The sequence below is a fragment of the Rhagoletis zephyria genome, unplaced genomic scaffold, assembly GCF_001687245.7.
Source record: "Rhagoletis zephyria isolate East Lansing unplaced genomic scaffold, Rhagoletis_zephyria_1.1 Rzeph_scaffold_00199, whole genome shotgun sequence".
Lineage (NCBI taxonomy): Eukaryota > Metazoa > Arthropoda > Insecta > Diptera > Tephritidae > Rhagoletis > Rhagoletis zephyria.
This window is the reverse complement of record NW_016157283.1, coordinates 191,177-215,549: the sequence shown is the minus strand read 5'-3', so window position 1 is coordinate 215,549 and position 24,373 is coordinate 191,177. Positions and strand designations below refer to the sequence as shown.

Below are 24,373 nucleotides of genomic sequence, written 5' to 3'. Positions count from 1 at the left end.
GATATTTCTACAGATATAAAATTCTCCAAAATTTTAATGTATGCAGATGATGTAAAACTTTATAAATCGTACGTTTCAATTGAAGAAAGGTCTTTGCTACAATCAGACTTAAACAGCATGGCTTACTGGTGTAAAGTAAATCTTATGCCTCTAAATCTTAAGAAATGTAAAGTAATGTGCTTCTCGCGAAGAGCTGTTCTGCCAGTTTCTTATATAATAGGTAACCATAACCTGGAACAGGTATACAATTTTGTGGACCTTGGTATCACAATGGATCCTAAGCTTAATTTTAATCTTCACATTAATGTGACAGTCAACAAGGCTAAAGGTGTACTTGCATTTGTGAAACGATTTTGTATTTCTCTAAATTACCGTTATATAGGATGCGGGTGTGGTTATTGTCCGATTTTAAAAATTTTCGGCCATTTGGTATGTTGTGCGAAGGCCAACAACTGCGCCAAGTTTGGAAGAAATTGGTGCAGCGGTTACCAAGATATACACATGTAACAATAAGTGGGCGTGGCCACGCCCATTTTCCAAAATTTTATCACAACCATATTTCTTGGTTAAGAATTGTTGCAAGCATCAATTATGAATAAATTAGCTTCAATATTTACTGATTTATCGAAGATTTTGTATTTCTCTAAATTACCGTCATATGGGATGTGGGCGTGGTTATCGTCCGATTTTAAAAATTTTCGGCGATTTTGTATGCTGTACCAGGGCCAACAACTGTTCCAAGTGTAGAAGAAAATGGTGCAGCGGTTACCAAGATATACACATGTAACCATAAGTGGGCGTGGCTACGCCCATTTTGCAAAAATTTGTAATATTCTTATTTTTCGTCTAAAGGTTATTGCAAATATCAATTTTGATTGAATTATCTTCAGTAGTTACTAAAATATATCAGTTTCCGTAATTCTGAAAACTACAGTTATATGGGAAGTGGGCGTGTTTGCGGTCCAATTTCGCCCATTTTCAATACCAAGGGCAAGGGTAAAGGGCAATCTACATACAAAATTTCGTTCAGATACCTCAATTTTTGCTCGAGTTATCGTGTACACGGACGGACGGACGGACAGACAGACATGTCTTAATCGACTTCTCGTTTTAATTCTGATCATTTATGTATACATTTGTCTATATCTATCTCGATTCGTTTTGGTTGTTACAAACAACCGTTATGTGAACAAAGTTATAATACCCTTGTGCACAAGCGCGCTCGGCTGTAAATATGCGTTCTGTAACATATTAATGTTGATTTTAAAAATTAAAATAATCATGTTAAGATATCTGACATTTTTGTTGGAACGAAAGCTGACATGTTTATGAAAAGTAATGTCAATTGTTCTGGAATCCTGGAAGTTAAAACCTATTAAAGTTTTACATAGAGTTTTTGGACCAAACAAATTTAAGATTTGATTTCAAGCGTAAAGATATAAAATTTTTACAAATAATGACACCAGCTAAGGTAGTTTCTAAAGAAGATTTACCAATTTTACCTCTTTTGTTAAGTTTCCCCATCTCATAGATTTCGATTCTGTAGTGCGTTTCTGTAACCTTGCGATACACCCAATATCGTAAAATATAACCCTTTTTCACTTTTATCGCACGCGAGTGTTTCTGTAACTGTGGTGAAAAAGATATTGCGATAAACGATGCGATAAATATATCACTAGCTGTAAGTCAAGCGAGTTTTAGTTTTCGCAGCAAAAANTCGATTCTGTAGTGCGTTTCTGTAACCTTGCGATACACCCAATATCGTAAAATATAACCCTTTTTCACTTTTATCGCACGCGAGTGTTTCTGTAACTGTGGTGAAAAAGATATTGCGATAAACGATGCGATAAATATATCACTAGCTGTAAGTCAAGCGAGTTTTAGTTTTCGCAGCAAAAAACGTTCAATATGACTTCAATTGTTTTAGATTTTTTTAAAACAAATAAATTGTTTTTTACAGAAAAAATTTTTATACAAAAAACATACATTGTACGGAAAAAATGCCTGATGCTCTCAGAAAAAAATATCAAAAATCAACGGCATTTTGTAGCAACTTCAAATAAGCATATTATTATACTACAATTGAATGGGCTACAAAACTGCATACCAAAAAAAATTTCCGAAAATTGCGCCAAAATAGTTTGAAATTTCCCTGATTATTTTGCAAGTTTTTCTGATTTTTAGAACAAGTTTGGAACTTTGTTCAAATAATTTATATTATAGAATTGTGTTTTTATAACAAATTTACGAAAAAATGTTTGTGTGAAAAACATTATGAACAGATATTGTAACAAGTAATTTTTAAGCAAAAAACACTTGAGAGGAACAACTTTCCTTTAAAAAAGAATTATACAAATCGATTAACGTGGTCCAAAGTTATGCGGTAACATACATAAAAAAATAAATATTCTGACGGATTGATAACCTTCTCCTTTTTGTGGAGTCGGTTAAAAAAGAAATTATACGGGAAACTTTTTTTGGTTGGTGTATATTTTGTTGAATAAATCTGAAAATATAGCGCATAATATTTTCAAAGAAATTAATGTTTGTATGTATGTTGTTATGTTTGTTAACAAGACAGACTTGATAAATTTAATTTAAATAGTAGATAAGCAACCATCATTTATAAGTTCTGACACTAAAAACAACATTGAATCAATTAAAAATGTATACATTTAGTTTTTGTTCCTGCATTAATCAATTAAATGTTTTTAATGCTCAAAATATATAAAACTTCTTACTTTTTGCTTCAATTTGTCACAATTACACAAACACATACATATGTTGTTCATTCTGATAGTTTGTGTAATTTTAACAAAACTCACCACCAATATATCGCAAGTTGAGTTTTTTGAGTTACAGAAACACTTCGGATATCGTTTGCAATATCAACTATGCGATACCGCGTTATGGCAAATTTTGCGATATAAAATCGCATTTGTTACAGAAACGCACTATTGATATAATAACCACGCTGTGGAATTTACTGAGGCTAAGTGGGCTTGATATTTCCACCGATCTGGATATTGATACGTTTTGGGAAAAAGTTTATTCTATTAAAAATGGAATAAATGGAAATAGCTTCGTGCATCTCGCCAATTTTGTTTTTAATATAATTTCATTACCACATAGCTCTGCGGCTAATTATCAACGCGTTCTATGATAAAAACTAAACTAAGAAATATACTTAAGATTGACAGTATCAATAGCATAATGTTATGCAAGGAACTTGTAAACAAAAATGACCCGCACTATGTGTGGGGTCGGCTGCTAAAGATTTGCATGTGTAATTAAATGATTTAAATTTACTTTGAAGAAATTAAACTTATTGATACATAACATGTACATATGTATATAATTCATACAACCAAGAAATGTTAAATCTCTGTGCCTAAGACTGTATCTGCATTTATTTATTTCTTGTTCGTTTTAAAATGTTCAAAGTACATATATGTGTGTATGTAAATGTTTTGTATTCGAAACATTTAATCTTAAATAAATAAAGGAATTGTATGCTTTCAGAATGCTTTTTTGTAATTGAAATTTATTTGGTAGGTTGTAAACGATTTTGGTCGGATTTGGGAAAAAATTGGTAGGGGGGAAAAATTGTTAGTGGCAACGCTGCACTCGTTCAATGTTGTAATAATTTATAAACATTTGTAAGTAATAAAAACGATGACTTAAGTTGATTATAGCTTTTTTAATGTTATTCCTAACATTCGCATTCACATTCGCGATTGTGAAAAATATGACATCCGAAACATCCCTAGTACATATCGCACACCGTCTTCAAAAGAGTCACAACTCAAAATTTGGGATATTTGAGATTATGCTTTAAAAATGTACACAGCGCTTTTATTTACCTTTATATTGCCTTTCTTTATGTGCTAAGAAATAGTTTTTCGCATTTTCTGAGATACGTATTATTTTGAGTTGTGACTCTTTTGAAGACGGTGTGCGATATATACATAATTGCATCCGCCTACTTTTCTGGTGACATCCCCACTATACCACCATTGGAGGTACAGTAGCTCGTCGAATTCTGTCGACGCACAAATCGCCAGTTATTACACTGTTCGACAGCTGAAATCGGTTTCAGTTAAACCAAATGCAAGTGATAGTTGAAGATGTCTATAATACTACGTTAATGGCTTTTTCAAATTTAGCTCAAATAAGGAAGATATCCTTGATTGAATCCTTGCATACAATTTGTTGTTTAATTAGGTTAAGTTCTTGAAAAGTATTCTTAGAAAACACTAATATAAAGGTTTTTGATAGGAGGAATTCATATTCGAATTTTGTATTTTAATAGCTCTGCGCTAGATGGCGCTGTAGGCCAATTTTATTACAATTCATTGAATTTTTTTAAATAAATACTAAAATTAGAGGTTTCTACTAATAAAAATTCAGTCGCGATGTGAAAATTACATTATTTGTATTAAAACTACAATTTTAAAACACCACACTGAATATTTTAAACCGAAATAAATTTATTTACTGTATTTTGTTTTATTATTTTGTCTACTATTTTTTCAAACTTTCCTTCTTATTTGCTTTTTATTTCGATTATCAAAATCATCGTTATAGTTATTTTATTACTCTCGCTTGAGTGTAATTTTGCTATTTGACAGTTCTGAAAATCGCTGGAACGACTATTGTGAGGAATTATTTAATTTTGTGGGTTTTCGATAACAGCAATTTTTCGATTTCTTTGGTGTTTTAATTAAAAAATAGTTAATTGTGAAAGAAACATAAACATTATTGTTGGAAATTCGTTGGTGTATAATGGCTACAGCTGATTACGTAAATGCAAGCATTAACTTTGAATATTTTTCAGATGACAATGATTTTGAAAATCAAAATAAAATACAAAATAAAAAAAGAATAAAAAAAATACAGTAAATAAATTAATTTCTGTTTAAAATATTAATTGCGGTATTTAAAATCATTTCGCGACTGAATTTTTTAATAAAGACCTATAATTAGAGCATTTATTTGAAAATTTTTTTCAATGAAGTTCAATAAAATTGGCCTTTAGTGCCATTTAGCGCAAAGCTAATAATAAACGAACATCAAAATCGAATTCCTCGTATCAAAAAAGTCTTATATAAGTATTTTCTAACAATATTTCTCAAGAACTTAGCCTAATGAAACAATAAATGATGTGCGAGGATTCAATTATTTGAGCTAAACTCGAAAAAAGCCATTGACGTAGTATTATTGACATCTTAAATAATCACTTGCATTTGGTTTTACTCAATACCGAGCCAACAAGTTTGATTTTGTCGCATAGTGTTATTGGTTGTGATACGAATGCCCACCACACGGTGTGGGTAAGCTTGGATATCAACGAAAGGGGTGAGTACCTTTTAGAATATCTCTTACAAAACAACATAGACTTTGCGAACAGGGGTTGCAAACCTACATTTATTACTGCCGTCAGGGAGGAGATACTAGATCTCGCTCTCTGCATCAGATCAATTTTCGCTCTTGGATCATCAACACATATCTTCAGAGATCCCAGGCCGATCTGAGCTCCGAGGCTTGACTTTCCAGCCCAGAAAAACTGGCTCGGCCCTTTTTAAAACCTTAGTGAACGGTAGAGCAGACTCGTTGCTATCCACCAATGGCTCAATCGACGAAATGGAGGTCGCAGCGGATCTGCTTAACAGAGTGCTGTTGGAATCCTTCCATGACAGCACAGTTACTTGTTCCACCTTGATGAATCACAAAGTTTCCTGGGGGAACGGGGAACTGGACGCTAATCCCAAAACTGTCAGGAAGTTTTTCAACAGGGTTAAAAGGACACAGAAATGGGACGAGTATAAGGCCTGCCTCACTGACTATAATAAAATCATTAGACGCTCGAAGAGAGAATCATGGAGGCGACAATGTGAAACAATAGAAACGTTGCCTTACGCCTCTAAAAAGCATACAATTTTATCAAAGGAGTCTTTTAACGAGATAGGCATCCTAGGACGCAAGATTACACCTTTACGACGATAACAGGGAGACTCTAAACCACCTGCTTCAAGTGCATTTCCCAGGTTCCTTGGTGGAGCATGACCTAATGGCCCCTGTCTCTTCCGAACACAAGTTCCTAGAGTTAGAAGAAAAGGTACGGTGGGCGGTAGTCGTTCAAACCCTTCAAATCAGCGGGCGGTGATGGGACCTTCCCAGCACTACCGCAAAGAAGTATTTTGGATATCATTGATCCCCTGCTCTGTATATTTAGGGCTAGTTATTGCTGGGAATATATTGGTAAAACATGCTTCGAGGAAGGTGGCCGTGTTTTTATTCCGAAGTCGGGCAATAGGCCTCTTGACTTAGCTAAATCATACAGACCTATTAGCCTAACTTCCTTCACTCCCAAAACTATAGAGAAACTGTTGGACTTCCATATTAGGGAGAGGCCTAACACTTTCACTCCCTTAAATTACACACAATTCGCTTATGTCAAAAGGAAATCAACGGATTCGGCCCTGGTTAGTACGATCGAGAGTGCCCTAGCAGCCAAGGAGATCGCTCTGTATACCTTGTTAGACATCGAGGGGCTTTCGACAATACTGCCTATGGATCTATCTCAAGGGCATTGGTCCAAAGAGGCTTTGACCCTACTACTACTACTGTTGGTTGGATCGACGCTATGCCTCCTTGGGCAATACTCAAGGGATGGGTCCTTTCTCCCTTGCTTTGGTCACTTGTTGTGGGCGACCTCTTAGTCAGACTACATGAGTGTATTTATGAAGTTGTGGGATACGCAAACGACCTGGCAATTACAGTTACGGGAAAATTCGGCAGTACTGTCTCTGACGTTACATGTGCAGCTCCTCCAACTGGTGTGCCAATGAGGTCTTCAGCATAAATCCTCGGAACTTAATTGGAACTCCCATCTTGAGAGAACGGTTGCTAAAGCCACACAGCCCACGTGGGCCTGCAGAAGACTTTTCGTATGATGGTCCGTCCGATTGTGTCTTATGCATGCATAGCATAGTGGCAGAAGACACTGCAAAAACCCACATACCTCGCCTTAACAAACTGCAAGGATTGGCCTGTCTATCAACCACTGGATCAATAACAATGTGTTCAACTGCGGCTCTAGAGTCGCTCCTTGGATGGACTCCTCTCCATATGAAGGTATTCTTTCGAAGGTACCAGGGTTGGAAATATGCGGAATCTCTGATTCTATGACTTGGGAGGTCTGCTTTGGCAGAAAGTTCCAAGTGATAATCCCACATCGCGAAAATTGGGCAAATGGGCTCCCCGCACTTGATCTCAGATACGTACACTGGTAAACAGACGGTTAAGGATGGTGGATACAGCAGGATCAGGTATCTTTGGACCTAACCTTGTAATTGTAATGGTGTTTCAGGCTGAAATAGTCGCAATTTTAAACTGCTCAAAATTTAACATTGAAAAGGGCTTAAAGGGCGCATTTCTAGTTACCTTTTCAGATAGCCAAGCAGTCATCCGGGCCCTTTCAAAAAGGACTATCAAATCCAAGCTGGTTAGAGACTGATTTGACATGCTATAAATTTTGGCAGCCAAAAACATGGTAACACTGTGCTGGGTACCAGGTCGCTGTGGAATCGAAGGCAACGGGATCGCCGACGACACTCGGAACGTAGTAAGTACTGGGGGCGGTGGGGCGCCTTAGACAGGCCAGGCTCTTCGGCTAACCTTTCAACAGAAACGACATTGTTTTAGCAAATATAAAAGACATCAGGCTACTTTCTGGGTACCTGACCGGATGACGAAACCTCGGAGCCAACTCTCTGTTACTGTCCGGCCAGAAAAAGACTGATTTCTTTTAAATCTTCAATGGTCGAACCCTTTGCTATAAGGAATTTGTCTTTCAAGACCCTCCTAGAATTCATTAGGGAATCCGAAGGTATCTTGGCCACACTGGGTTATGGACTCTCTTCAAGAGATACAAAACATCTTTTAGGTCGCTGTGTCTTATTCTAGTACAGCGAAAAAAATTACTACCTAGCGCACTAACTACGCACACATATTTATACGCTTGGAGGATACTTACATGCAAAATAGTAGGTTGTGTTATGTGATGGCCATTGACAAAGGTCAGGGCATCAGTATGTAATGGGGTCACAGTACAAACACCTTCCAACAACGAAATTAGACAATGACGTGGCTGAATTGATGGCCCAAACAGCTGCAGCGAATTCGTATTAGCTGATCCAACCTGTTAAATATATATGAAAATATCGACTTAGCGTTATTTAGAACAGAAATTATGATTTAGCATTATTCACCTCTATTGGGTCACTGCCGAGTTTAATACGACGTCCTCCATCGCCACTGTGCGTTACCTCCACTAGCACTGCCCCTTCTCGATCGCTGGATATGCTGTTGGTCCCATTAGAGGCACCCAACGGCTTCTTCTTACGTCGACGCGGTTGAGAGTCCGCTGGCCGGCGCCTCACGTGGAACATAATAGAGCCTAAAAAAATACAATAATTAATTAAAATATGTATTAATGACTGTACTTGAATTCGAGTTTTCTTTTTCGTACGTGTCAAGTTCATAACTCTAAAGAGCTCTGACAAAATAACCAACTAGTAAGGTGTGTAGAGAAAATAGAATGCAGTAGATTTAAGTTTGCATTGAAATCGAACTCCTCGCACTTTTATAAAAAAAAAAATAGCGCAAAAATAATTCAAACAAAATTTGTTCTGACAGTTGCCATAAATTACATGCATATGTACATATGTACGTTTGAGAAAAGATTCACATCAGAATACGTTATTGAATGGGAGTGTTGAGTCATAGTTTCTAGCAAAATCGAATAATAAGTGTGAAAATTTTTACAGATACAGCTGTATTAAACATTTTACAAACACTACCTGAATTAGTTTTCAAACCATTTGCTGATTTCCCATTCATAGCATAACTGTGTACTGCGTTGTACACGGCGAGCTTAATCAAGTTTTTCAGGGTTATCACTGAATCCATCGTAGAAAATCTACGAATTCGAATGCCTGCTACGAATACGAAAAAATTGCTATCACTGAATCCATACACACATATGTATAGTCGTGATCCCGTATGAGTCCCAACTTACTATTTTTACCAGATTTTACTGGAAATTGAACCCGTACTCGGTTCCCAATTTCCGCCCGAAAATTTTTTATTGGTAAATGTGTCAAACCAGCTGTAGTGTGTTTGAAAATCAATCTAATGAATTTCTAAGTATTTTTGGTTATTTACATGTGTGAGCTGAGTGTGTTTACTTGTCAGAAGCTACAATTTTTTACTAGAAAGCGATCCCGTACTTTTCAGTGTTACTCTCTCGCTCTGAGCAAATTTTTATTCGCTCTGAGAAAATTTTTATTCTTTGTCAGTTTAACTAGATTTAGCCCGAGGAATCAAGCCTTATGTGTATGTCATTTTGCTCGCGCTTCACCTACAGTCGCAATGGCACTTAAGTGCTATTTGACAGATCCGGAACCTTTTAGCATTTTTTATTTTATTTTTTAAACTTTAGATTTTATTAATAACTATACTAATAAATTGTTGTTAAACAAATATTTCCTCGCTTCATCAGCAGATAATGGTATCTAAATATTACCTTATCATTCGATAGTATCGGTAAGAGAGATCCGTATTACGGCACTATGCAAGTCCAAATTTAAAAATTTTTACAATGATTTGGAAAGCTCGACCAAGCTTTATGAAAATTTCGAGTTTTAGATTTCTTAGAAACAGTTTTGAGTATGCACTTTTGTAGTCCATTACATTTTAGTAAAAAGTGCTAGTTTGGAAAAGCCAGGGCTTACCGTTGAGTTTTGGCAATTTTTCGTTGAAGATGCCGCTCATTTTCTACATATAAAAATACTCAGATAAGGCTTGAAGGAATTAAAACTCACATCGGACAATGGAATAAAAAAGCAATAATAAAAGATTTCCGATAGTATCGCGATAGTGACCGCCATTTATGGATGGTGGTGACAGATTGAAACTATCGATAATATCGATAGTGCCATCGATAGTTTTGCGGCTCTAATGGATTCAATGAAGGCTCTCTACGAATTTCGAATTTACGCTCGTAGCTATTCGGATTAAATGATAACACTTTCGTAGATTTCATGAAAATCAAATGTATCCTGACAACCACGCAGATATGATTATCTACAATATAAAATTATAAAGAGCCCCCCAGGGTGATGCGCGAAAATAAAGAAATAAAAGCAGAGCAGTTTTGTAAGCAAATAACCGCGTTTTTTAGCATAATATTTGATTCGACTTGGCTTGGTCTAAGAATTAACAAAATTGACTTTATAAGATCCAAAAAGTATAATTAATAATTAAAATATGGTTTTTATTATAAAATATTTTATATCTGCTACGGTCCCCAGTAATAATAATAATAGATTGGCGCTTACACATATGTATGTTAGTGTTTGGCCGAGCTTCTCCTCCGACTTGTGGCGTGCGCCTTGATGTTGTCACACAAAACGGAGGGACCTACAGTTTTACGCCAACTCCGAATGGCGATTGTATTTTTTATGAGAAGCTGTTTTTCATGGCAGAGAACCACTCGGAGGTTTGCCATTGCCTGCCGAGGGCGACCGCTATTAAGAGAAAACCTTTTTTCTATATTTTTTTGCGATGTTGCTTCGACCAGGGTTTCAACCCAGGTGCGCGGAGTGGAAGCGTGCATTGTTTACCACTACACCACAACGGCCGACAGTATGCGCGTATATTTCTCTTGCGGTTAACTTACGGACTTGCAGGATCGCCAAAAGATTAGAATAGATATTTAATTATTTTGAAGCTAAATTAAGATTTCTTTTTATAAAATCTATTAACCAAAAATTAAACCAATAAAATATTAACAACTGTAGTGGTAAGCAGTATTGCCACAAAAAGTCTCCCAAAAATCTTAATTAAAAAAAATAAAGATGATGTGTTTGTTGTAATGGTGGCAAGTTATCGATGGCACTATCGATAGTAACGATGGGACATCACTATTGCAAGTATCGCTGGCGACCACTATCGGTCATATTTGAAGTTCGATACTATCGAGGAATTGCCATATCTAGGTATGATTTTTATGTACCATATCTATGTTGAAACGCGTTTGTGTGAAATTTTTTATAATACACGTGTAACAAAATATGGGCAAATACCTAATGGCGATTTCGTTTCTACTAAAAAATGTCGCCTTTTGATTGCCCTTTTCTCTTTTCGTGTTCGGGTGAGAAAATTGTGTGTTCGTTTCTTGAAATGGAAATGGAAATGAAATGAAAAGGCACCTTTTCTACCCTTTGAAGCTTTGTCAGGGGAGATGGTTGCCCTGAAAATCAGATGGTTACTTAAAACGATAATATGATGAAATGTGTGATCTGGACAAGGACAAGAAGGCAAAACATGCATTTTCAAAGGGTTGAGGGTAACATTAAACACATTTTGCACCGTGCAAGGGCAACATTTTTTGGTAGAAACGAAATCGCCATAACTCACAATGTAAAAGGTAACGTCTTTGTTGTAGATATGTTTATATTGCATGTGTTTCATTATATGTAATAACTTTTACAGAAAACTAGAGCTTTAAATCATGAAACTTTTTCCACAAAAAAATCTCCACATAAAATAATAAAAGTAAAAATGTTAAGGTTTAATAATTAAATAAACAAGAATTTAAGTAAATTAATGAACATTTAATAGTGTCGCGACATATTTTTCTTTTTTTCTTTAAAGCTTATTAATTTTTTTATAAAAGTCCCGCTTATAGTCTAACGAAATCCATGTAAATCCCAATTTCAAACTTTGTGCAACAATTAATAAAATTCCTTACAGTTTTACCAAAATTTCAAACTTTGGAATCAGAATTTTGGGGAAAATGTTTGGTATGCAATTTTATAGTCCATTAAATTTTAGTATAATAAACAGTAGAGTCCGACCGATTCCAATTTTTTTTTCAGGTACCGATGCCGATGCCGATTAATCGGCTTATGGGGAAAGAATCGGCCGATGCCGATGCCGATTCCATAAAAAATTACAAATAAATGTATTAATTCATAAAATCAGTACAATTCACGGAGTTAAAAAAACAAAAGAAAAGAAATTGAATTAATTGGCTTGTTATCAACATTACATACACATGTATGTATGATATGTATGTGTAAAAATATATGTGCATATATCACATTTATGTACATTACATAAAACACTTTTTTATATGGTGCTAAGCAAAAAATATTTAGGAACATAATATTTCATTTCGTTTTGTACTAAAATACACTCTTTTGCACTCAATGCATAAGAACTTATATGCTAGGTACGCATGCACCAGGGATGTTGCGAATGTGGAATTTTAGACATCCGCGGATGCGAATGCGGATGCGGATGTTTAAACGATAACATCCGTGGATGCGGATACGAATGCGGATGTGAAGTATTTTTATACCCGAGCGCACTTGTGCACAAGGGTTTTATAAATTTGTTCACATAACGGTTGTTTGTAACAGCCAAAACGAAACGAGAAAGATATAGGCAAATATATACATAAATGATCAGAATGAAAAGAGAAATCGATTAAGCGGTGACTGTCTGTCCGTCCGTCCGTCCGTCTGTGCACACGATAACTCGAGTACAAATTGAGATATCTTAACGAAACTGGGTATTTGTACTTCTTTTGAGCGGTGGACGGATGGTACTGAAAATGGACGTAGCCACTCCCACTTATGATTACATGTGTATATCTTGGGAACCGCTCCACCAATTTCTCCCAAACTTGGCACAGTTGTTGGGCCTTCACAAAACACGCCAAACGGCATAAATTTAGAAAATCTGATAATAACCACGCCCACATCCCATATAACGATATNGCCATAACTCACAATGTAAAAGGTAACGTCTTTGTTGTAGATATGTTTATATTGCATGTGTTTCATTATATGTAATAACTTTTACAGAAAACTAGAGCTTTAAATCATGAAACTTTTTCCACAAAAAAATCTCCACATAAAATAATAAAAGTAAAAATGTTAAGGTTTAATAATTAAATAAACAAGAATTTAAGTAAATTAATGAACATTTAATAGTGTCGCGACATATTTTTCTTTTTTTCTTTAAAGCTTATTAATTTTTTTATAAAAGTCCCGCTTATAGTCTAACGAAATCCATGTAAATCCCAATTTCAAACTTTGTGCAACAATTAATAAAATTCCTTACAGTTTTACCAAAATTTCAAACTTTGGAATCAGAATTTTGGGGAAAATGTTTGGTATGCAATTTTATAGTCCATTAAATTTTAGTATAATAAACAGTAGAGTCCGACCGATTCCAATTTTTTTTTCAGGTACCGATGCCGATGCCGATTAATCGGCTTATGGGGAAAGAATCGGCCGATGCCGATGCCGATTCCATAAAAAATTACAAATAAATGTATTAATTCATAAAATCAGTACAATTCACGGAGTTAAAAAAACAAAAGAAAAGAAATTGAATTAATTGGCTTGTTATCAACATTACATACACATGTATGTATGATATGTATGTGTAAAAATATATGTGCATATATCACATTTATGTACATTACATAAAACACTTTTTTATATGGTGCTAAGCAAAAAATATTTAGGAACATAATATTTCATTTCGTTTTGTACTAAAATACACTCTTTTGCACTCAATGCATAAGAACTTATATGCTAGGTACGCATGCACCAGGGATGTTGCGAATGTGGAATTTTAGACATCCGCGGATGCGAATGCGGATGCGGATGTTTAAACGATAACATCCGTGGATGCGGATACGAATGCGGATGTGAAGTATTTTTATACCCGAGCGCACTTGTGCACAAGGGTTTTATAAATTTGTTCACATAACGGTTGTTTGTAACAGCCAAAACGAAACGAGAAAGATATAGGCAAATATATACATAAATGATCAGAATGAAAAGAGAAATCGATTAAGCGGTGACTGTCTGTCCGTCCGTCCGTCCGTCTGTGCACACGATAACTCGAGTACAAATTGAGATATCTTAACGAAACTGGGTATTTGTACTTCTTTTGAGCGGTGGACGGATGGTACTGAAAATGGACGTAGCCACTCCCACTTATGATTACATGTGTATATCTTGGGAACCGCTCCACCAATTTCTCCCAAACTTGGCACAGTTGTTGGGCCTTCACAAAACACGCCAAACGGCATAAATTTAGAAAATCTGATAATAACCACGCCCACATCCCATATAACGATATTTTAGACAAATACCAAAGCTTCTATAAATCAGTAAATACTGGAGCTAATTTATTCAAAATTAATTTTTGCAATAATTATTTAGAAAAAAATTGGCTTATAAGAAAAGATTGGAAAATGGGCGTGACCCCGCCCACTTATAACCACCGCTCTATCAATGTGTACCAAACTCGGTATGATTATTGTGGTTGCCACATAAAGGCAAAATGTTGAAAGTTTTGAAATCTGACTAAAGTTACGCCCACTTTTTTATAACGGTAAATTTCAGAAATGTTTGAAACTTTGATATTTCGAAATTTAAGGAAGCTAACTTTACCAAAAATTTATATTAACAACAATCCCTTGAAAAGAAGTAACATTATTATAGAATTTTGGAAATCGGGCATGGTGCCGCCAACATATATCTATGTAAGTTTATCTCATTACATCTAACTGAACGTTCTACCGAAGATGTTTGAAATAGACGTAAAACCACCACTGCTTACCATGTAGCGGTAGTCTTCGGAAAGGTGAAAAAACTCTATTGAATACTCTCGCCGGGTATTTAATGTTCGGCTCCGCCCGAGCTTTGACTTTTTTACTTGTTAAGAAATAATTTAGGTGAGTAAATTAGGTGATTTATTTAAATAAAAATGGAAACGTTAGTAATTTTTAATAATGTTTATTTTAGTATAGTAAAATTGGAACATTGTATTCAATAAAAAGTTTTTAAGGGTCGTAAATAAAACCTGCGCCACTAAATAACTACTCGCTCGAGGCGACAAACTTGAAAAACTTTAAACTTGACAAAATTGTAAATTCTTTTCGATTGACGCTGCACCAGTTGAGAGGTCTTTCAGTTATATTTATTTTTTTTATTGCGGTGCAATAATTCTTTTTTGAGAATTTCGGGCTGCAAATGTCGGATATATCCTCCTGACTTCCATCTTCACAATCTTGCATTATGGCAAGATCGTTGTTTAAACACCGTTGATTTCCAAGGAATTCTTCATTCTCATTCTTTTTGTTGTTTCTGAATTTGGAGAACCTGTAAAGTCAACAGCGTTTTTCGATTTTGTTTTTGTAACTCATTTTTAATCCTTTCTTCTGTGACTGAAATAGCTTTTAAGCAGAAATAACGAAAGAAGGTTACCACCTCTATTTGTATTTTTTTATCATTTAATACTAAAGAAATTCATATACCAGACCCAAGGTTTGATCTATGGTAATTAATTGACATTTTTTATTGAAATATTTTTCAATGGGTGGCTTTGCTCGTTTAGACATTTTCTTCATTTGGTACCAAACTTGTTTACTTTGGATAAGAGGTTTGCTTATTATCCGGCAAAGTCTTTTAATTGGGAATAAAAAATATTTGGCCAAGTTTAACTGTTAAAAAAAACTGTTATTTTCGGTCCCTTCAATATTCGCATTCGCAAAAGATCCGCATTGATTATTGCGAATGCGAATGCGAATATTCGCAACAACCCTGGTATGTACATACATATAGTGGTCCACAAAATAAAAGAATTGCGATATTTTGACCGATTTTGTCTTTTTTATTTAATGCTTATTTTTTTTTTTTTATAAAAGTCTAGCTGGTATACAACAAACACCATATAAATTCAGATTTCAAACTTTGTACAAAAATTAGAAAAATTCTGCTTATTTCCACCAAAATTTCAATCTTTTTAATCAGAATTTTGGTATGCAGTTTTGTAGACCATTTCATTATAGTATAATGAAGTGCAAGTTTCAAGCTGCTATAAAATCCCGTTAATTTTTGGCAATTTTTTTCGCTGGCAGTGTTCTCCATGAAAATAATTTTTGTGAGCTGTCTGCAAATGTTTTTAAAAGTTGGCTGTCGCGTCACCTGAACATTTGAAAATAAATTCCAAAGAATCGGCAAAAAAAGGCCGATGCCGGTGCCGATGCTCAATTTTGTGCCGATACTAGCCGATGCCGATGCCGATTAATCGGTCGGACTCTAATAAACAGTGTCACGCATTTTCCTCTATGCAAAGAAGTTCGTTTTTATATGGAATTTCTTCCATTCCATTTGCAAAAAAATTGTCAAAAATCAATGAGATTCTTTAGAAACCTGAAACCTTATTTAAATAAATGAATTTATATAACCTTCAAACGTAATTTTTACATGTATTTTTGCTGCATTAAAATTAAAAAAAAAAAAAAATCATCCACACTATCGAGACTACCGACGGCAGCGCACTATCGTGACCATCGATGGCAGCGTACTATCGGAAAAAATTACTATCGGCACAATCGATAGTGACCCAAAAAACTATCATCAACTATCGATGGTGTCCACTATCGATAGTTTGCCACCACTAGTTTGTTGTAATTCGTACTGCCACCTTATTAAATGTCCGCATATATACGATCTACTTCCAAACGTTTCTAAGTCCCTGTCTTTCTCTTTTTTTTAATCTAGTTCTTTTCCTCCACTATATAGAGTATATGTTTTACTGTGCGAGAGAAGAAGGCAGATAATAGTGGGCGGTGTTTCATACGCTTAACTCATTCATCATAAACAACATTTGCCTTCTTCCTTCATTTGCTGGTTACCATGATGTAACAAGGATAACATAAACAAGTTAACAATTTTAACTTAAACTTTAAAAATTTTACATCATGCACAAAATCTTCACTTGAAGATATTTTCTGTGTAAAATTTTGCTTTTAAAAAATATAGAAAAAAGGGTTTTTCTTAACAGCGGTCGCCCCTCGGCAGGCAATGGCAAACCTCCGAGTGTATTTCTGCCATGAAAAACCGCTTCTCATAAAAATACAATCGCCGTTCGGAGTTGGCGTTAAACTGTAGGTCCCTCCCCTTTGTGTGACAACATCAAAGCGCACGACAAAAATCGGATAAGAAGCTTGGCCAAACACTAACATATGTATATGTAAGCGCCAATCTATTACTGTTATTATTATTATTATAGAATAAGGCACAATAACCCTACTTAGAGCACTGCCCATAAATTTCTTAATTATGTATTCTCCTTTAAGAGGCGAGGAAAGCACTGTGTGTATCTTGATGCAATAATTATTGAAGAGTTCATACATTGAAATATTCGTGTTCGGCCGAAACGGTTACACTACTATGATAAGGAGCCTAATGTGCGGCAACAGGTGCCAACTATGCCGGTTTTTTGAATGGATGTTCATAAAAGTTGTGGCGTTTGTGTGGGCGAATACACTTCAGCACCGAACATGCATTTCAACTGCCACACTTTTATAAACTGCAATATTCAAAGGCAACTAAACAAACACACAATCTAACTACTTATACAGGGCCCAAGGGTACAATACAATACAATACAATAGGTAAAGGAATTCAGTGAATGAGTGTTTTTGTATGTTCATGTCGAAACATCACACACACGATTAACGTTAAAAAAATTTGCATCGATAACTTAAAGTTGTGATACACAATGGCTAGAGGCGTCGCACTATAGGCAAAACACGAGTTTTTTTTTTAAAAATCGTAGATCTTCGCTTAGAAAAGAGATAATGGAATGAAAATTTTTTTATCGTGAAGATAAATGATCATATAATATAGGAAAACTACAGAGAAGTTACAACAATAACTAAACCCTCAAAATACCGTTCAAAACGTCACTTTTTTTAATTTTTGATTTTGGCTCCCATTCCACTAGACAACACTATATTTAATACACCATTAGCACTGTTTCTGAAAGATTTCTCTTTATTTTATCTTAAGACGCGATTCTTGGGACATTGGATGCTGTACCCGAGGGGCCAGATTGGAAAAAGAAAAGCTACCTTTAAACTCTAATAACTCGTAAACTATCAGCTTTCACAAAAAAATTTATATAACAAAAAAGGTTATACTGGTCGATATCTTTACGAAAGTGCAGCATTTAACCCTTTAAAGCAGTCTGTCATATATGACACGCTTTTTAACCCTTTCAAGGCAGAGGCAAAATGGTTCTCAATATGTTTTCAACGTACTTTTTATTTATTTTTATTTTTTATTTATTTCTATTTTTATTTTTACTATTTTTATTTTTTTATTTTATTTATTTTTTTTATTATTATTTTACTATGGACAAATTTTCTACGATTAATATCTACGTCGACATGAGAAAAAGCACGTTCAAAAGCATATTGAAAATCTTTTTCCTCTGCCTTGAAAGGGTTAAAAAGCGTTTCATATATGACAGACTCTGCATTAAATGGTTAAATGCTACATTCCATTATCTCTGTTCTAAGCTAAGATCTAAAATTTTGAAAAAAACCTCGTGTTTTGCCTATAGTGCGTCACCTGTGGGCATTCTTTCATATATGTATGTATGTGCCATTTCTACCGTTATATATTTTTGTCTACTCGGTTATTCCCTGGGGAATTCATGCTTTATTTAAATTTAAAAAATTAAATTACTACACCATTTTAATTAATTAGTGTGTAGTCCAGTTTTGTTTTGTAGAAGTTTCGTTAGTATACACTTCAGTTTTTACACATTGAATATATCTGCATATTTATATATTTACGCGTATCTATTTACATTTATTTATGTACAAGTCTACAAAATCTTATTACTTATAAAGCGATTTTTAATCTTCGTTGCTTAACACAAATTTTTTCAATTACTTCTTGTGTTGTAATCGGCACATGTACCGCTAACATCGTTAAACCATTCAGCCGCTCCTTAATTGTATAAAAAGAAGGGACAAATAAGATAGCATATTCAACAATTGAGTAGTCCACTTGCAAAGTGCGCTATGTAAATTTTTTTTAGATTTTTAGTTTTTGGTGGGTTTCATGTCCATTAACAGCAGAGTGAAACATTTTTCTATATTCTGAAAAAAAATAGCATGAAATGTTAACTACTCTTGCAAAAGTCGCTATAATACTTTTTTATACACCTTCAAATGTCTCCTCTTCGTATGAACTTACAAAACTGCAAGAAAACGTGGTAGTTTCGGTGCCTAGTGGAAGAGGTCGCAAAAAAGAAGCAAACCAATCTTCCTAGAGGAGAGAACACGAGAAGCTAAAAAAAGCTAGCTATGTAAAAGTTACTGTTTCAAAACTTGCAATATTGAATTTTTAAATATAAAATTTGGAAATATACCATACTGCAATTTTATTTTTTTAATGGTATTAGGTTCTTATTTATCCAAATTTTCAGGTAACAAAAAAATATACAGTTCGGATGTTACTTGTTGTCGTAGACGTTTTTTTTTAATTTATGGTTTACTTTTATAAAATCACATAACGCTGTTTGCAAGTGGACTACTCATATATTCATTAAAAGATAATTTGTCATCCGTCTGAAATAAAAAAAAAATTTAAATCAGAAATCAGAAGGATAAAATAGTATTGTGTTATTAATTAAAAAGTAAATAATTGTAGTTCAATGACGAAGAGGGAGGATCTATCCCCCCATATCCCCCCCTGGCTACGCCATTTTATAAGTTAAATGAACTAGATATTATTATTATTTATTTATTACAGCTCTCTTGAGCCTAATTCATTACAATATATGTAGTCTTAACCTAGTTATTTAATATTACATTGCTTAAGCCTAATAAAATCATTTGGAAGGGCATTCATACATGGCAATTACAAGTTGAAATTACGGAACAATAGTAAACGGAAAACAGATATAAAGTAATACATTACATTATATTGGGATAGATTTACAAAATTCAAACAACTTTCTTTTGAACTCATTGATGTTTTTACATTGCTTGACAGTATTTGGTAATTCATTATAACTTTTAAGACCCTTGTAATAAAGATTACATTTATCAGATTCGCTTTTTAACATGGGTAAATTGAAGTCATTTTTCTTACGTGTATCTTTATTGTGTACATTGCTGCCATACTTTAAGTTAATCTTTAGGTATTCTGGTAAATTATCTTCAATAATGTTTTTAACAAATTTCATCGTATAATAAAAGTGCTGTTGTTTCACACTTAGCCAACCAAGGGCTGATAACATGTCTCTAATGGGCGTGTCATATCGTTTTCGAAGAATGAATCTCATTGCTTGGTTCTGTTGTTTCTGCAATTTATAAATTTGGCTATCATTCATTATGAAGAAAATTGTTGGACAATAATTGAGGAGAGGTTTCATTTTCAGTAATTTGCAAGTACGCCGCATAAAGTACATTTTTTTTGCTATTTTGCTTACGGTATAGTCAATATGATCATTGAACTGTAGCTTCTCATCAATTTTTATACCCAAGTACGTAAAGCTCCGCACCCTTTCTATTTTTTGTTGGTTTATGTTTAAACTACGAAGTTCATGCATATCAATATTTCTTCTGGATATGACCATGTATTTGGTTTTACTTACATTTATTTTAAGTTTGTTTAAACATAGCCAATTATATATTTTATTTAAGTCATCTTGTAGTTTTGAAACAATATCAGTAATATGATCACCACTTAACATGATTAACGTGTCATCAGCGAAAAGATTAATATCACAATATTTAATACCGTTGGCAATATCATTTATGTATATATTAAATAATATAGGTGCTAGCACTGAGCCTTGAGGTAGACCAACCACTATACTTCTTTTGTCAGATACCGACGATCCAATCTGTGTTCTCTGGTAACGATTTGTAATAAGACTTTGAAACCATTTTAGCTCAACGCCCCGTATCCCTATATTACTCAATTTATTTAGAAGTAACTCTTGATCGATGGTCTCAAATGCGCGCTTTAAGTCTAAGAAGACGGCAACTATGTATTTATTTCTGCTCAATTCTTCTTTCCAGCGAGCTAATACTAAGTTTAGTGCAGTTTCACACGAGTGCCTTTTCCTAAAACCAGACTGTTGTGGCATTAATATTTTATTAGTTTCTAAATATTCTATTAGTTGTTTTTTAACTACCGTTTCAAGAATTTTTTCATCACTAGGCAACGTATTAATTGGTCTCATCTCGTCGGCTCTGATTGTGTTCTTGACTTTCTCAATTGGCACAACAATAGATGTTTTCCAGTGATCAGGAACAACACCATATTTTAGGCTTTCATTAATTAACTGCGTGTAAAAGTACCCTGTATATGTTATAGAGTCTTTTATGACTCCCTCAGATAATAGTTTTTTTCCTCCAATTTTATTTTTAAAACCACTGACAATTTCAAGCACTTCATCGGTTTCGATTTCTATAAATTTAAAGTTATGTGTGCAATTTGGAGTCGTAAAGGATTCTTTTTTACCAGGTTCTATATTTGAGGTAATTTCAATAATGCTGTCAATAAAGTAGTTATTTAGTGATTGTGCAATCTCATTTTCCGTTGTGTACAAGTTGTTGTGAATTAACACTTTATTAATGGCGTTTATTTCCTTTGACATACTTATGCAATTTTTTAGATGCTTCCACATTGATTTGCTATCTCCATTATTAACTGTTATTTTATGCTCCAAGTATTTAACCTTTTTAACCTTTACCATCCTCTTGTATCTACGTTTGATTGTATTATAGTCACTCCAGGCCCCTGTTTCTAATGCTATCCTGTAAAGATTATACTTTTGTTTATTAAGGTTTGCTAATTCAGCATCATACCACTTGTTCATGAGCTTAAGCCTTATTTCTTTAGTGTATGTTAGAATGCCCATTGAATGCGACAAGACATTAGTTAAAAATTTCGATTTATCATCGATGCTTAATTTCGAAAAATCCCTGTAATTGTATTGCCTCAGTTGGTGAAGAAGATTATCACTTGTGTAATTTTCCCAAGATATAATAAATTTGTTTGCTCTCATTTTATATATTTTCTCCAACTCGATCTTGACATAAATTGTCTCATGATCGGAGATCCGATGCATATCCATTCTTTGACACGAAATGTTTTTGCTATTGGTAAATAATAAATCAATCATGGTTTCGACCTCTCCCGATTTCCTAGTATAAAAATTAATTTTCTGAACCATTGAGAAGGACTGAAATAACTCTACCAATCTTTTACTGTACGTTGTAGCTTTATATAGATTTATATTGAAGTCTCCAATAAATACAGTATTATCATCTAGGCAAGTATTGTTTAAAATTTCACTGAGGTAGCTGATAAAGTCAGCATCGCTAGAATTTGGCGAGTGATATATTACCCCTATTTGGTATTTCGGGGTAACATTTCCAATTTTTAAAAGAAGACACCAAATATTTTTATCCCACGAGTAATTAACGAGAGTTTCATATTTAATTGAGTGATGGACGTAAATTAAAACACCGCCTGTGTGTCTACTATTCGAGTTGCATCTAATTAGGGTGTAGGTTTCTACCTGTATTTCGTGGTTTGTAATGTCTTCGGTCAAACAGGTTTCTGAACATAGCACCAAATGGGGCTTACAAATTTCTATTAGTTTCTCAAGTTCACACTTATTAGCTGTAATACTGTTTATGTTTAAATAAATGATAATCAATTCATGAATACTTCGTTGCTAAACTTTAGTTTTGCTTTTGGCTTCAACGTATTTTTGGTATGCAGGGCAATCCAAACTGAATGCTGAGTGATTTACATTAACATCTATTACTTTTTTCTGAACAAGTTCACAACAATTTACACACCTTATTATATCAGAGCCGCAATCCTTAACATCGTGATTTCCAGCACATCTACTACATGCCTTTTTATTTGTACAATCACTTGACTTGTGCTCATAACCCAAACATTTAAAGCATCTCATAATATTTAGATGCTCAAATACCATGCAAGTGCCCCATTCGATATTTACTTTTTTACAATATGGGTAACAATTGAAATGCTTTACTTTTAAACGACACGTAGAAGGGTTGCCACATGTATAAAAAGTCAAATTCACATTAATTAAGGGAATAAGGTACCTGAAATATGTATATCAATAAGGGTATCAGACAAAAGAGAAAATTGGGCATATTAAGCAAGAAATTAGTGAAGAGTAAAAACATTCCTGAGTTAATTTAAGAGTCCAGTAATTTAAAAGGAATTTAGTTAGAACAAATCACTAATTGACAATGTATGAATTTGTAATAAAATAACAAATACGATGTCGTAAACCTTTGGTTTGACACAATTATTATTTTAGTTTAACTAGATTTGACTTTACAAACAGGTGGCAACCCCCTTCGTAATATTTGCAAGCTAAAACCTTCTCAAACCTCTTTCGTCTGTCTCCCATATGGTGATACCTATCTATTCCAATAACCTAATTCCTTTAATTCCAATGGTATTTGCTTTTATTAACAGGTGGCAACCCTCCAGATGTAGTTAAGAAATAAACCCTTTTTATTCACATTTCGATAGATACCCATCTCTTAATAATTCATTTAACTTATAAAAAATTTTTAATTTAATTTTTTAACAGGTGGCAACTCCTTAAAAAATATACCTCTATTGTCTACAGGTCCAGCTCTTTAAACTGAAACTTCATTTTTGAAAATAGAACGAATGGTGCAGGTCTGATGGCACTGACAAAAAATTAAAAATTGATTTTACGCATAAGCAAAAAACGAATTACTTCAAAAAGTGCAGAAAATGAGCAGGTTTTTATTTCTTCTTTCGAAAGATAAAAACCGTACTACTTAATGAAATAATAAAAAATATCATATTTTTACATATATTTTTTTATTCATTTCGTTAAAATTTGCAATTTTTTTTAATTTTTATTAGAAAAAAATTGGTTTTCAGGAATACCGCAGGAACACCCTGTGTTTAGTTTTATTCCAAAATTTTTAATCCTGTAGCTCTTTACTATCTATATGGAAATAAAAAATGTCAAACCAACATTTTATTTGTATTTTTGACATTTGTTTCCGTGAAGAGCTTACGAATCCCTATGCTCTTATTTATATTCTTAGTATAAAATTTGTAGACTTTAGCGGCTTCCTGGCGGCATATAATTCATTTTATAGGGAAATTTCTATTTAATTCTTTCTAGTGGATAAATTACCTTTACAAAAATACCAAACACGTTCACATTGCAGACTGTGCGGCGACCATATTTATGAGAGCCGAATACGGGACAAAAAATTATTTTGCAAACTTTTTACACAACACCTTGCAGATCTTAGTCTTCTTCAATGATCCTAAATGTATTAGCCCTGAAACAGTATCCTGTTAGTAACATCACAAATTTGTATGATAATTTTCTCGAGATTTTTACCCCGTAAAATTTGTTAAAAAAA

At 34.0% G+C, this 24,373-nt stretch overlaps 1 protein-coding gene across 4 annotated transcripts in view; it reads right to left on the bottom strand.

Moving 5' to 3' along the window:
• Positions 1–24,373, bottom strand: part of cno (adherens junction formation factor afadin) — a 379,548-nt gene that overhangs the window by 165,540 nt on the left and 189,635 nt on the right. For all 4 annotated transcript variants that reach the window (XM_017609197.1, XM_017609198.1, XM_017609199.1 and 1 more), the window contains 2 exons: positions 8,274–8,461; positions 8,039–8,203 (listed from right to left, as the gene is read on the bottom strand). In XM_017609197.1, the coding sequence (XP_017464686.1) occupies positions 8,039–8,203; positions 8,274–8,461 (353 nt within the window). The remainder of the gene's footprint in view (positions 1–8,038; positions 8,204–8,273; positions 8,462–24,373) is intronic.